This window comes from Pseudorasbora parva, chromosome 13, assembly GCF_024679245.1.
Source record: "Pseudorasbora parva isolate DD20220531a chromosome 13, ASM2467924v1, whole genome shotgun sequence".
Taxonomy (NCBI): Eukaryota; Metazoa; Chordata; class Actinopteri; order Cypriniformes; family Gobionidae; genus Pseudorasbora; species Pseudorasbora parva.
The window spans coordinates 35983243-35998774 of record NC_090184.1 but is presented as its reverse complement, the minus strand read 5'-3'; the positions used below and the strand labels follow the sequence as shown (position 1 = coordinate 35998774).

Sequence of the window (15532 nt, the reverse complement as noted above, 5' to 3'; positions counted from 1 at the left end):
CTAGAAGAGAACAGATTTCATGTTAAAGCATTTGGTAACTGACTCCACTGCCGCATTATATATTCATATGACATATTGAATAATAAATTGATAAAGATGATGAACTGACGAGGACAGATCCCATGACCTGTGTGCATTTTACATTGCTATGTAAACAGATCTATTGCTCAACTGTGCTTGTAGACATAATGTCAGAGCTGCCATTGCTCAATAATGCAGCAAAACAAAATTATACAGATCATATTTGTACATCATATCTACATAAATTATACAGATTTTAAAATGAGATATAACATCTACATAAAATGCACAAATTTATATATTCTGCTTAAATCAGCATATAAAAACCTACAGATATACTCTAATCACACCTACATATAAGGTTACAGATTTTACACTTTAGTCTGATATCACATCTTTATAAAATAATAAAGATGATTTATTCTGATTTCACATCTACATGTAATGTAATAATGCATACTCTTCTTCACATCTACATGTAATATATATACATACAAAATCAAACAGATAATATATTCTGATGTCACATCTACATATTAAAACACACAGATCTACACTTAAAATCATTCATAATATATACTTTGATCTGACACCTTATAGTGCTCCAACATAAGAACCTACGTATAACTGTTGTAGCAAACTTGAATTTTAAGGTTGTTTGTTCAGTTTTAATAAACCCAATAAATAACGGCAGATAAAATATTTAGGCAGAAAGAGAGTTAAATTACTGACTTGCTTAGCTTATAAATTAACATCGAACAGGTTTAAAATGATGAATATCAAGATAGTAGGATGCATCGAACAGCTCACTGCCATATCATTGCATTACAAACACTAACATAATGCTCTTTTCTTTATACTAGTATTAATACAAGAAACTCTGGTAAAAATATTTATGAATAAGCAGTTAGACGTCAACAATCTCCTGAAATCTATCTGGACAGCTGTGTGTTAGCCTGCTTCTTAGCATGCACAAGGAGAGGCTTTAAAACCCAAAGATATGTTAAGATTATATACATTTTCTATGTTACTATTGCATTGCAATACCCTCTTTTATCTCTATATTCCAAAAGATACTTAAACGTTATTTGCTATTGATATAAACTTCGCTTAGCAACTGACTGCTGGCTTGCTAACGTCAACAGCGTGTAGCAACACTGAATGTACACAACTGTCTTACCTGTTTAATTTCATGAATCACTTTACCGACACGGTGACTATGGACGTGGACTCTGATCAAAAGTGCGGTCTGGTCCTCATACATGTACAATAATCGTGTGTGGGGATAATTTAAACGGTTTGGTGAAGCTAGGTAATGAGCCCATTTTTTGTTCCTCTACTAAAATGTAGGTACATCCGGGACATGAGTAAGCGTGGGGCAACATCCGGGGAATGTAGGAAACGATTCGTCTTTATCAAAGAGACAATAAACGCTTTCCCTCGTAGTGTATATATTTTTAAAATTGCTGTTAAGAATATATATACAAGAAAAAAACGTAATCAGAATATGTATGTATAGAATATAAATATTAATTTTTATTCATGAAAATCACAACACTGCATAGTTCCTTTACATTAATAAAGATCACCATGGTAACCACACTTTCATCCAAAATACAAGTAGCTTACTATCTACTGTAAAATCTTAATAAATAAAAATAAGTCTATCTTCAAACCTGCAAGAAGATGTTGTAATCTTGGCAAAAAAATTGTAACTACTTTTTATCAATTGTGCCTGATGTCAATGAAATCAAAATAGATTTTTTTTTTTTCAATAGAAAATTCACTTGTAATAATTCCTTAAATTTATATAACGCTTTTCTGAATACTCAAAGGGCTTTACAGAAGGGGGTAATAATCTCCTCAACCACCACCAAGCATCCACCTGGATGATGCGACGGCAGCCAGAACGCCCACCAAACACCAACTGATTAGTGGAAAGGAGAATCTGTATATGATGATGATAAGGAGGCCATGATGGGCAGAGGCTAATGGGCAAATTTGGCCAGGATGCTAGGGTTACACCCCTGTAGTCTATTCTAGGAAAATAGGCCCTGCAACTGATTAGCAAATCAATGTTTATGGCTATGGCAGAATTTAAAACTAAGCTAACAATTTTTGGTTCCCAGAATGTTCTGGGAAGGTTAGTTCATATGAACAAAAACACCAGGACATTAGATAACATTTTGCGGTTCTTGAGGAAAAGATATCCCTGCAATATTCTGCATGGGAAGGTTAGTTTTTGGTTACATAAAGAACCTACAAATTACATTCCTAGAATGTTATTCATATTAATGGTAACCATTAGGGGAATGTTCTGCATTTGCTGGGTATGATATTGGCTATTTAAAAAGGGACAAGCCCTTAGATACAGTACAAGAAAGAAATCTGCAAATCTGCAAGTCAAACAATTCTATGGGGTCTAACATGTTTTAACTGTAGTAAGCTATAGTAAATATTAGTAATGGTACATAATTGGTTAGAAATGTGAGAAAAAGATAGTCAGAAACAAGTAAAAACCTTTACAGATACTGCTTAGATAGTCTTCTGGCGTAACCAAGTCGGACTTTCGGTCTGACCACCTAAAAAGTGCCCAACACCATTTTAAAACCAGCCAGCAGACCAGACTGACCAAGACCAAATAAGGCCACTGAAGAACCCTTTCCCATGACGTTAAACAAGAATCTTTGAAACGGTTTTAATTACAAGAACGTGGGGAAAATATTCTTATTGAAACACAATACATTATTCTTGTGAAAATCTGTAGATTTCCATTCAGGATTCAGCATTTGATGGCACAAGACTGCTAAATTGTTCTGTAGCATCCACACATTCCTTGTTTTTGGGCTTCCCTGGGATCTGTTAAAACAAAGGAACCAATATGAACTTATGTCAGAATAACTAAAATGCACATGACACATAATGATGATGATCTTTATGATATACTGTTAGCTGATTTCATCAGCTCACCTGATTGCACATAGCTTTTCCAGAGCGAACAAATGTGGCAAAGTGCTCACAATTAAATGTCAGGACTTTGTAAGTAAACTCCTTGTCAAGTAAAGCATCTCGTCGTTGTCTAATTTCATTCTGAGGTGAAGGCTCGAGAGCGTGTTGGCTATTGCTCACAAAAACACGAGCTCCTTTAGGTACGTTAACTTCAGACAGGAGCTGACGCCGTATCTTAGTTTCTCCAAGCAAAAGATCACCACAAACAGGGAAGACAGTCTGCAGAAAACCCCGAAACGAACTCATCACCTGAGATTCATCTGGTAAATGAAAAAAGGCAAGTTCAATATGAGACAAAGTGTTGCCATTAATGACATTACAATGATCAAGAATAAAAGAAATAAGATCTCAAGAATAACCTAAGTGATCCAAGTGAAACCAGTAGGCCTAACAGGCTACTATATATATAAAATAGTTTAAATGAATTGCCTGCATAAGGCTTTATGCTTCGCAGTATGCTATTTTAAAATAAAAAAGACATAAAATAGAATGAAAGATATAATGGAATGATTTGATATACCATTTTATTTTATGCAATATGTGGGTAAAATGGCCGTATGGGTACAATGCACTGTATAATTGGCATATTATTGTGTTTCTTGGGGCAACATGTAATGAAAAAAGAAGTGAAATAATGGGAGTAGTAATAGGCATCATTTTCAAAATAATATCTTATATTTTATAGGGATATTGATATATAATTTTTTTCCTATTCACTTGTTCACTTGTCTTTCTGTAAAAATGTATAATTACATTGTTTACACTTCCCTTACACCTACTCCTACCCTTAAACGTACCCATACCACAACACCTGTCCCTAAACTTTACCCGCATCCCACCTCAATATCCGCAAAAGTACTTTGCAATACAATATGAACACAATAACTACACTGTAGCCTACTTATTTTTTGGATGAAAGTAGGCTACAATGTAGTTAAGACCACCTAATATAAAGTGAGACCCAATTTTTCATAGTAGGCCTATAGTATATTAACGTTATAGCATAGTATAGTATGGTTGTATCGTTATTATTATTTTTACAGAATTATTATTAGGCTAGTATTAAAGTAACCATTATCATGCTTACCGGCAACTCCAAAGTGAATGACGTATCCATCTCCGTCGTACACGCCCCAGTGCGAATAACCAATGGGGTACGAGAACTCGATCAAATCTCCGAATTGCGCGCTGGATACAACTTGCTCGACCTGTGCATGACAGTTTCAGTCTGTCAAGATTCCTGCCGCTTACAGCTGTTACAGGTTTTAGAACAAGTTTGACAACATATGACGTCTACTTTTTTGATGACTTGAATTATAACCATCGCTATTGGGACATACGATTAAAGCAAAATCATTAGGCTATAATTCTTCAAAAGATCCTAGATACGCAACCAGGGCTTTCCCACCGGTGGAAACTTTTCATGGTTAAACTTCCTATACTTAACAGTTCCCACTTTTTCAGCGTGTTTGCACCACAGTAACCAGGAAGGAATTTAATTTTAACTCCTTTTGGGGGAAATGGCTATAGTTCTAACCGGTGCGAAAGCCCAATTGGAGAACGGTCTTAAAGTTACATTAACAGTGAATTCCAGCGCTAGTTGCGTATGAGAATAAAGTAGACTACGTAGCCTAATTAATTATTCTAAATAAGTTTTCTATATTAAAATATTTTTAAACAATACTGGAATATTTAGAATAATCTTTCTTAAAATCTAGCCTACATGAAATCCAACCACTTAATTAACGTTACATAATACATATTTTATTCGTTTAGGCTTGTTTTGAAATATATATGTTTTATCATCCACGCATTGAGTTAATTCAGTAAATATATGTAAACGTACCTGTTCTTTGTAGTCCATCTCTAGTGTTGTTTAGTCTGTAAGAGCAGAAACTATAAGCAAAAGGATTTAAAATGACTCTGCCAAGCCTTGTAGGCGTGGTCACACGACAAACCAGCAGAAGGACTTGTTTGTGAAGACTTTCTACTTGCAGTCTTATTTAGCTACTCAACCTTCAAAAATGACCTGCCACATCTGCGGGGTTATTCATTTCACTGAATGCACTTACAATCATTTCTGGACATTAAAGTTAGAAAATAAAGTTAAAATAAGCATGTCAACTTTAAGGTAGGCTGTCCTGTGATGGTGTGGTAAACATCCACAACACAATCCACTTTATTACAGTATTACCATGATCAATGAGTGACAATAGGCATCCAGAATGACAAACTGTGAATTTATCTAATTACTTAAATATCCAATCCATGAAAAGTAAGCAAATTAAGCTGTTAATAGACACTCAAGGACTTTCAATGCTGTGTCAACTAAATTGAGCAAAAATGCGTTTTTGTGAAGTACATATTCATTAATGTCAGCAGGGAATTATTACACACATCAATAGTTTTTAATGCACTGTTTTAATTTTGTTTACCAGTGGTTCTTTAAACCTTTGGTTTAAATGGAGTCCATTTTTTCTTCTGAATTATGCCTCCACGGAAATGTTTTTTCATTATCTTCACTCATATTTCTTGATGATTTACACAAATTATGGCCACTTTTTCCTCTTGTTCTCCTCCTGGATTGGTTTTGTGCGTCTTTTATTTCTTGTGGTTGCCAAACTGTACAGCCATTTGGTCACTGACACAGCGGAACGTAGCAGGCTGCACCTCCCAGTACCTGATCGGGTTGTCAAAGAGACTGATGCCATTGTAAAACACTCTCTTTATCCCAAAACCCGTAGGGCAGAAGTCATCCACCCCCACATTGGTGATGTTGTTAGAATGAAGGTAGACAACCTGTAAGAAGATTGTAGTTTAGTTTTTTTTGTATGCCTAAAAATGAACTAGAATAAGTAGAGTTCTGTACACAAGCACACCTGCAGATACTTCATATGAGGCAGACCACTGGGCACACCGGGCAGACGGTTGTTGTCAAGATGCAGCTCCCTCAGGTTGTTGAGGTAAGATAAAGCACCGTGCTCAATGTGGCGAATTTGGTTACTGCCAAGTCCCAACCTAGACACAGAGACTTAGTTTTAACAGGGGTTTTAACCACTAGAGGACACCCAAAGCAAACTTTATGTCATAATAAAATCCATGTAAAATAAGGGGGAAATGTTTTATTGATCATTGTATTTAATCATAGAATCGTGATGCATATTAATCACACCAAATATTTGAGAATGTTTAGGGTTTACCTCTGCAGCTGGGTGTACTGACTGAGATCCACCAACTCAATGGCCTGAATCTGATTACTGTCTAAATGAAGCTCATGAAGACTGCTGGGAAGGTCTGGCAAGAATGAAACACATTCCATATGGAATAGAATGAGTTGCATTGTATTTTAAACATAGTCATGGGACACATTCCATGAAGAAAATTATTTTGTATTCTGTAACACAACACAAATACACCTTTATTCCATATACTAAAAACCATATATATATGATGTATTGCGTATATATAAAATACAGCATTTTCATGAAACCATTTACTAATTAAAATTTTCAAGAAATACCAAAGAATAATAGCTGCAATATAAGACAATTATTTCAAAATAGTAAATTTATTAAATATATATATATATATATATGTATATATATATACAATTTTGATCACCATTTTCATTACCTTTGGGAACTCCAGTGAGTTTGGCTTCAGAAATGCGCAAGTAGTTCAGTTTAAGGCCCATAAATGCTCCAGGTTCGAAACCACTGTTCTGGAGTGGATTACGACCCATTTCTGCAATATCAACCAGTGTTTGAGGCACAAAAAAACATTTCGTTTTTATTTATCAGTAGGGGTGTAACAATATATCGCATCACAATATATCGCAAGAAAAAATGAAACAATATTTTGGATAGTGACCAAATATATTGTGTATATAGTTCAAAAAAAAAAGAAAGAAAAAAGAAAGAAAGTTTACAGATTTTTAAACTACTTCATATTTTAAAATACTATATACTGTTGAATATAGCATATAATAATGCAATGGGGAAACATTTGTCAGTACTGATAATGCCAAATGTCTTCAGTTACCAGTAAAATGTGGACTACATTATTTTAAATATGTGACCCTGGACCACAAAACCAGTCATAAGGCGCACAGGTATATTTGTGGCAATAGCCAACAATACATTGTACAGGTCAAAATGATCTACTTTTCTTTTATGCCTAAAATCATTAGGATTTTAAGTAAAGATCATGATCCATGAAGATATTTTGTAAATTTCCTACTGTAAATATATATTTAAAAAATATTATTAGTAGTAATATGCATATCATACTTCATTTGGATAACTTTAAAGGCAATTTTTTCAATATTTAGATTTTTTTGCACCCTCAGATTCCAGATATTAAAATAATTGTATTTCGACCAAATATCCTAACCTATCAACCTAGTATATCCTATACTAACAAATCATAAACCAATGGAAAGCTTATTTATTAATCTTTCATGTGATTTATAAATCACAATTTCGAAAATATTTACCTTATGAGTGGTTCTGTGGTCCAAGCTCACATATATCTAGTCAGTGACAGAGTGCATGCATATTTGTCTAAACTAATTCTTTATTTTCAGCTTCAGAATCATGAATATATTTATTCTGGTGTCTACATTGTCCTGTGCATTGGGTTACCAGCACCAAGTCCAAGCCTATTCATTTCCACCCCCATTGTAATACCAAATTTATCGTGAGTTTAGTATTGTGATTTGTATCAAATCGTGACATGAGAATAACGTTACACTCAAAAAGCAGCTTTACAGGGCTATATAAGCTTATTAGTACAGCTAATATATACACACAGACAAACACACAGTCTTACCAATGACGTGCATGTTGTGAAGACCAGAGAAGCTAAATGCCGGCACCTTCTTGATGTGATTGTCATGGATACGCAGCTCCACAAGGGATGGAGGCAGGTTCTTGGGGATGGAAGTCAGAAGGTTATGTGAGATGTATAACTTCTGCAAACGCTTCAAAGGAAGGAATGCCTTGGGATGAACTTTGGAGATTTGGTTATATCGTAACACCAGGGCCTGAAACGAGACAGGGGCTGTGAACAGCTGATAGTAATCTAAAGCACAATATTGCATAGCAATTCATTCACAAAATGACTGCGATGCGAATGATAAAATAAAAAGGTCTCACATAGAGGTTGGTCAGTCCCTTAAAGTCTCCCTCTCTAATCTCTGTGATCCTGTTGCTCTGCAGGTCCAACAGCAGTGTGTCTGCAGGAATATCGTATGGCACGTAACCCAATCCTGTTGGGGAATAATGCACAAATAAAAATAGACATATTGATAGAAATTAGGTCTGAAAAAATATATATTGTGGATAAAATGTTGTTTTTCATATTTTCTGGAATATTGGAAAACTTAACATGAAATCAGAATGAAAATATTTTCTTTTTAAATACATATACTGGTCTTATATTGTAAGATGTATTGGTACAATTCCAAAGAGGAAAGAAATGTTTGAAATGTCTTTATAACCTTTCATTGAAATATGGCCTATTAACTTGCTCCACCTCTGAAATAACTTTACATTTCAGCTGACATTCCAAACCCTCTTATTTTTATCCCTCCCCTCCAGCATCTGTCTGCCCACATTTCAAACTGTTTGATGGATAAAATTAAGTAAATTAATATCCTGTTTAACTTGTCACATTAAGAAAGTACAAAGCTACCTTTAGTGGATTAAAAAAAATACCGATATATTATTTTTAAGCTTTTGTCTCGAAAAAATAGTCCTTCACAATGTACAAAACAATGAGCCAAGCAACAAGACAAACACTGCAACACTACTCCAGTAATATTAAAAAAAGAAGTGCATTAAGGTCATTCTGGCTCTTATAGATAATTTCAGACACCAGATGCCGCAATAAAGTATAGCGTTTATGAAATGAAAGCACGAAAACGCGGTGTGATACAAAAGTAGCGCCGGTTTCTGTTATCGTCAGGCTTGACGTAAAACCTTAAAATGCATTCTCTTATTTTTAACACCGAATAAGATTAGACAGTAATAGAAAGATAATATGAAAAAAATAACACGGATGAGCGGACTGATATAGAGTGTTTCTTACAAAGGATAATGGCGAAAATGAGAAAATATCCATCCGCTACCTACCACGACTGGCAAATCAGAATCGAGTATTCCAGTGACCTGTAATAATAATAATAATAATAATAGTCTGTTATAGACGCTATAGCCATTAAACAAATAAAATAAAATGATAAAAATAATAAATAATCAATGAATCAGTAGAAAGTAAAGTAGGCAGTTCATTTAAGAAACAACTTCTTCAGTTACCATCTGAGTCTTTGGGTTACCTAGGTTCAGTTGTAAACTTTTCAGTGGGCTATAATTTCGGAAATGTTTGGTAATTCTCTGGGATTCAGGACTCTGTGTGTTTGCTGTGCTCTGTTGTTGTGTGCTAGCATTCCCCTCTGAGCTTCCCATATAATTAAGATGGAGCCAGATGACCATGGCTCCACGTAGCACATTACAATGTGGAGAGAGAGAAAAAGAGGAGAATGGCTGTATTTTATGAACTTCATAAAAGAGAAATAGTGGGAAAGAGGGCAGCTGTGCTTGGGTGGTACCTGGCATCCATTAAAAACTGTCCATTTGCTTTTAAATTCATCATTCCTGGTGAAACCGACATCATAGTTTATGGCACGTTTGCTGTACCGAGTAGAATAACCAGAATGTCTGTCTTCTCAGGTGACCGACCACACGCCACATGTGCTGTCTGATGTGGATGGGCCAGATTAGCGGTGTGTCTGAATTGGTATCCGTTCTCGAGCTAAATTTGAGCCTGATCTCATTCAAGACTTTGATGTGGATGTTAAAACCTGACATGTCTATTTAGCTTTCAGCCAAAATTTCCTCCTCACTTTCCCTACTTTGAGCCTCAACTTTAATTCTGTTATACAACTCATAACTTATATTCATATCTTTGTGTTTCACACCACATTCACACACTACACGTTTGAAATATCCTGGGAAAAATTATAGGCAAGTCTTTGAAGTTTGCTTGATGTCACAGGCTAGTAATTTTGGGATGAGATGCATGATATAAAGGGGATATCCATAGCCTAACTCATTCCTTTCTAATCACTGACTCCACTCTTTACACCAGTGGTTATCAACTGCTGAGTTGCAGACCAAAAACAGATCACATGTTCTGATAATGTTGAAAAACAATATTAAACAATAAAAGGCGGAATTAATTGTATGATTCTTTAAAATCATTATACAATATTTGGTTCACATAAAAAACAGCACATAGTATTTTCAGAATAATCATGTGCATCCTGTGCAGAATAATTTTGGAACTATATTTTCAATGTACGTTTTTAAGGCCATTTTGTTTACGTTTGTGCCATAAACAATTTTGCCGCTGCGTTGTCCCATATAAAATTTGGGTCTAGAAGCAAAACCTCTCAGACTAAACAGTTATTATCTTGTCTGTCTACACCAAGACACCACCAAAAAGACATATCATCTTAAGCCAACCTAAATCCGAGCACTGCACGACTCTGAGGTCACACCGACAGCCAAATGGGCAAGTGGGATGTTCAGGTTGGTATGGATCCACAGCTGACCCTTCTTCCTGGTCCTTCATCATCATCATCAGCTCTTTCACATCAATGTCCTTGCCAAAGTCCCAGAACCCTTTCTGCTCAAAGGGAAGGGCGGAGGAGTCTAATGGCAAGTGGGCAGTGCAGAGAAACAGGAAAGCCACACAGACAGACAACATGGCTGCTACGTTTTGAATCTGGAAAAAAGAGAGAAAGACAGAAGACGTGCTAGAAGAAGTAAACTTTCAAATACGGCAGTACAATTGTCTCCACGCTTTTATAAAAACCATAAATGCTACTTTGCATCCAAGAGCTGATTTTGGTAAAATCCTTCATTCTGCGGTCTCATTAAGCTTTGAATATGAAGCCGCCTCGCTGACAGTCACAATAAACCAATCTGCTCTCCACATCGACAATGGGGAAAATATCTCATTGTAACTGAAACGAAAACCTGAGACAGGGAAAGACTTGTTTGGTTCAGATGCATCAACGTGTGCAAATGTGTATTTTCGTAACCTGTCTTCATACTATATTTACAGGGCTTTTTTTTCTCTCCTAAAACGGGTGTAACATCATCTGAGTATATTTTTGTGTCCTTTGTCCAGCTGAATTACATCTAAAACCACGCTGACGCAACATCGATATATACATATAGCCCTTTTGGTGCATTTGCAAATTTTCTTCTGCAGAAGAAACATGTCACAAATGTACATAATTAATCTAAATACATTATGTGACTTGACTCACTAATAACACAAATATCTAATGCATTTCCATCCTAGGGAAAAAAAAGTTAACTACTTAAATGTTGCTCTTTCATAGCTATGGGGATTTTGTTTCATTGAAGTATAAACAATCTCAGATGTTTAGTCTGAAATTCCTTAAGAGCCTGAAAAATTGAAAATAAATGAGAAAGTTGTTGACACAGTAAGACTATAAAGCTATAAAATATGTGGATTACATAGTTCAGATAACTTAGTGAGAAATACCAAAGTTTATATTTAAACTGACTTTTTTGATTGTTATTTTTGTAATGAGCAGGGCAGAGTTGGTTAAAATATTGAGAATATCTTTTAAAAAGATTTGAGTAGAGATGTAAGGATGTTTTTTTTTTTTTAAAGGAAGGGAAAGCTATTTGTTTTTATACACACCCTTTCTGTTGAACTGGTTTAAACTCTTCACATTCCTGATAGCAATCAATAATAGAAGTGGTCTAAATATTAAAACATGCACTGTTGCAGTACAATCGACTTGGATGTTTAAGTTACTTCAACTTAAATTATGTTAAACTGACTTTTAAAAATGAGTTACATCTTGTATAAGTAATAAAAAAAAAGTTTAACATTTCTTAACTTATTTAGATGAGTTAAAAATATTTAAAAACATATGTTGTCATAACTTATTGAACATATATATTTAGCACTTTGAGATTTTGTTTAATATAAAGTGCATTATAAATAAAATGTATTATTATTATTATTATTATTATTATTATTATTATTATTATTATTATTATATAATTTTTTCAAGTGTGTAGCCTACATATCTTCTGTGGAAGTCACAGAATCAGAAAATGTTTGTCCGATACAATGTACCTGCCTGTCAACATAGGCAACTGTATGTATTTCCATACCTTCGTTTGTCCTGTACAGACATCACACATTATCATCATTCTATACATAGGCTAAGGCTTTCCAGAGTTATGGACAGATATCCACCGAACGTCAAAAAAAACAAAAAAAAAAACAGCCGCCTTTACAGTTCCTCCTGAACCGAAACACGAAACTTATGTACCAATTTATGTACCGCCATGTACCAATTGCAAACTGATGGCAACCTGTGACTGCCCGGAGCTGTTCAGACTCAGACTCATATTTATGCGTAGCGTTTCTATCAGGTGGTACAACTAGAGCTCTGTACACAGTTTACATTCATTATTATTTTAATGTTATGTGCTTTGAGGTAATTTAACGGCGTCTCTCGATCATCTCGCGATGCTTTGCAGACGCTGCGTTTTGAAGGAGGCATGGCTTTTGAGACGCTCTGAAGGGAGGATGGGATCTCCATTTGCTCTCCTTTTAAACTTACTATAGTCTCGGAGAAACAATTGAGGTATTAAAGAGATTTCATGTGATACTTTGCTATTAAGACTTGTTATTGTTAACCAAAACTAAAAATATTTAAATAAAATATAAATATTATAGGCTATGAAAAAAACTAACTTGGAAATTAGAAATGTTGCCTTAAAAATAAAAGCTGAAAAGAAATATAGAATAATATAAAAATGACAGTTAATTAACTTAAAAAAATAAATTAAAATGAAAACTGAAAAATAAAAATAAAAGCTTGTTCAAAATATGCATAATACTAAAATAACACTGCTTGATTTCAATGTGCAGAAACACTGATCCACATATTACATATACACATACAGCTCTGAAAAAAATAAGAGACCACTTAACATGGATTTCTCAATGTTAAGTGGTCTCTTAATTTTTTTCAGAGCTCTATTAGTGTCTGTGACCATCCAGATCTGCAGTAACTAGTTCTTTTTGTGCCACGTGTTGTGCGTGTGGTTTTAAACAGCCTCTGAGCTCTTTCTCTCTCTCTCTAAATTCACTCCCACACCCTTTACCACAGAATGGCAGAGGAACCACATTACTGGCAAGTTTAACAGATTGTTTTTGGAGAGCCACCCTGATTCATGCACCGAAATAAAGACACTGAATATAGCAAAATCATATCCTCTTAAAATATGACAATAATATTATGTAATAAACTGGAAGACCTCATTTAAAAGCACACCAAATGATGATGTGCACAGCCTGATTTTGACCACTGCCAGAACAATTCTACTAACAGAACAGTTTTTTTTCTTAGTTTACTAGCTCTTTGCATTTGTCTAAAGCAATCTGTATACCCACTTAAAAGTTTAATTTAGATGAGTAATAATAAAAAATAAAAAATAAAAAAGTATTATATATATATTAATGGACAACAAGAACGAGGTTAAGGTGTCTAGCTTTTTTCTTCAAAGATGTACAGTATCAAAATGATGCCAAATGGATGTGCAAAGCATAATTACATTGCTTATTAGAGAGATGAGATAAGCTAATTAAAGACTACATTACTGAATACTGTCAAGATTACAGAGTTGACGTGGAGGACTGAGTGACACATAAAGCTGATGCCAACACAACATCTCTCAAGGATTTTAAAACCAATTAAACTAGTCTTCTTTTTAAAAGAGCTATATAAAAAATTTTACGTTTTTCAAAGAATTGAACGGGTCATAACAGAATAAGATGAATTAAGTTACCATGCATCAGGTGCACAAAACTAAACAGAGAACATGTTAGGAAGATAAGATCATCAAAGCATCTTACCTGATATGCGAGATGTATTCGGAGAAGAGTTCTTCTTTTTTGAGATGTCTGATGGCAAACAGATTTTATGGTTTGATCATTGTTTTGGATGACTGTCTATTAGGTCCTTGGCTGCCAGTGGTCACTCAGCACTGAACAGTACCTGCAGCTCAAAACACAGAACAGCTTGCAAAAAGAGGGACAAAAAATGTGTATTTGAGACATTCCCACTTAAGTTGTCTTTCCCTCCCACTGTCTTTCTCCTTCTTTTGGGGTGAAGAGAGACAGAGAGAGAGAGAGAGAAAGAGTTAGTTAGTCTGAGAGTGTGGGCTGGTAATTCCTCCAAAAAACTATAGTTACATAGTAATTGTTATACTTTTTAAGACATTTAATTTTAAATCACCCTTTATTGAACAACATTATTATTAATGAAGCATCCACCCACAAAACCTATGCATATATAAATAGATGTAAATAAAATGGGAAGTAATTTTCCTGTTAAAAACACCAATCTGTGACCAATCATATGTAGACAGACAGACAGACAGACAGACAGACAGACAGACAGACAGACAGACAGACAGATAGATAGATAGATAGATAGATAGATAGATAGATAGATAGATAGATAGATACAGACAGACAGACAGACAGACAGACAGACAGACAGACAGACAGACAGAGTCTCTTTAGTCAGCCGGACTTACCCGACTTAACCAGTCTCAGACCAACACTGCTTCTCAACCAAACATCCAAATAAACCAAATTATCAAACAATCTAAAAATACATATCTGGAACACTGGGATAAGGAAACTAAAATACAAAGTAAATTCAATCTAACTCTAAAGTTATTATGAATTGTAAGAATATCTCCAGAGTGTCAGAGACACAAAGACGAGACGGACCCTGACCACGTACAGGCTCAGTGAGGACAGTCTGGCCATCGAGACCAGCAGACACAGAAAGAGCTGGTTACTCAAAGAGCAAAGGGTGTGTGTTCACTGTAACTTAGGAGAGATCGAGACAGAGACGCACTTCCTCCTTCACGGTCACAAATACATTTCCATAAGAGACATCTACTTAAACAAATCCAATACATTAAAGAGTTAGTTCATCCAAAAATGAAAATTCTGTCAATAATTACTCACCCTAATGTCGTTCGACACCCGTAAGTCCTCCGTTTATCTTCGGAATACAATCCGATGGCTCAGAAGGCCTTCATTGACACCAATGTCATTTCCTCTCTCAAGACCCATAAAAGGCACTAAAGACTTCATTACAAAGTCCATCTCACTACAGTGGATCTACAATAATTTTATGAAGCAACGAGAATAGTTTTTGTGCAAAAAAACAAAAACAAAACAATAACAACAACAACAACTAAATAACGACTAATATAGTGATGGGCCGATTTCAAAACAAAGTTTCGAACTGTTATGAATCAGTGTACCGCCAAATTCGGATCGCCAATGTCATCTGATTTCCGCAGTTCGGCAGTATTTGACACGCGATACGAATCATGAATCAAAACGGATTCATAACTAT

The 15532-nt window shown here is 35.0% G+C and overlaps 2 protein-coding genes across 3 annotated transcripts; both read right to left on the bottom strand.

The window, feature by feature from the left end:
• Positions 1-1708: 1708 nt before the first annotated feature.
• LOC137038271 (phospholipase A and acyltransferase 2-like) lies at positions 1709-4920 on the bottom strand. The gene is made up of 4 exons (XM_067412737.1): positions 4877-4920; positions 4118-4238; positions 2992-3290; positions 1709-2880 (listed from the first exon to the last, which is right to left on the bottom strand). Exons 1-4 carry the CDS (start codon positions 4892-4894, stop codon positions 2797-2799), a joined length of 522 nt encoding a protein of 173 aa, XP_067268838.1. The 5' UTR covers positions 4895-4920; the 3' UTR covers positions 1709-2796.
• Positions 4921-5172: 252 nt separating this feature from the next.
• Positions 5173-14127, bottom strand: LOC137038270 (biglycan-like). Of its 2 annotated transcripts, none has more exons than XM_067412736.1 (8): positions 14008-14127; positions 10557-10818; positions 8187-8299; positions 7861-8074; positions 6664-6774; positions 6231-6324; positions 5910-6048; positions 5173-5829 (listed from the first exon to the last, which is right to left on the bottom strand). In XM_067412736.1, the coding sequence occupies exons 2-8, from the start codon at positions 10798-10800 to the stop codon at positions 5632-5634; spliced, it is 1113 nt and encodes a 370-aa protein (XP_067268837.1). In that variant the 5' UTR covers positions 10801-10818; positions 14008-14127; the 3' UTR covers positions 5173-5631. The 2 variants fall into 2 exon arrangements, with proteins under 2 accessions (XP_067268837.1, XP_067268836.1); XM_067412735.1 differs by lacking the exon at positions 14008-14127 and adding an exon at positions 12255-12360.
• Positions 14128-15532: the final 1405 nt, after the last annotated feature.

Bases quoted from the DNA above. Each gene is read 5' to 3' on its own strand.
- LOC137038270 (XM_067412735.1), bottom strand. From the start codon at position 12,302: ATGTATAGAATGATGATAATGTGTGATGTCTGTACAGGACAAACGAAG. The intron at 10,819-12,254 runs GTATGGAAATAC...TCTTTTTTCCAG, and splicing joins TCTGTACAGGACAAACGAAG to ATTCAAAACGTAGCAGCCAT. The intron at 5,830-5,909 runs GTGTGCTTGTGT...ATCTTCTTACAG, and splicing joins CTCATATGAAGTATCTGCAG to GTTGTCTACCTTCATTCTAA.
- LOC137038271 (XM_067412737.1), bottom strand. The intron at 3,291-4,117 runs GTAAGCATGATA...TTCATTTACCAG, and splicing joins CATTCACTTTGGAGTTGCCG to ATGAATCTCAGGTGATGAGT. The intron at 2,881-2,991 runs GTGAGCTGATGA...TTGTTTTAACAG, and splicing joins GAAAAGCTATGTGCAATCAG to ATCCCAGGGAAGCCCAAAAA.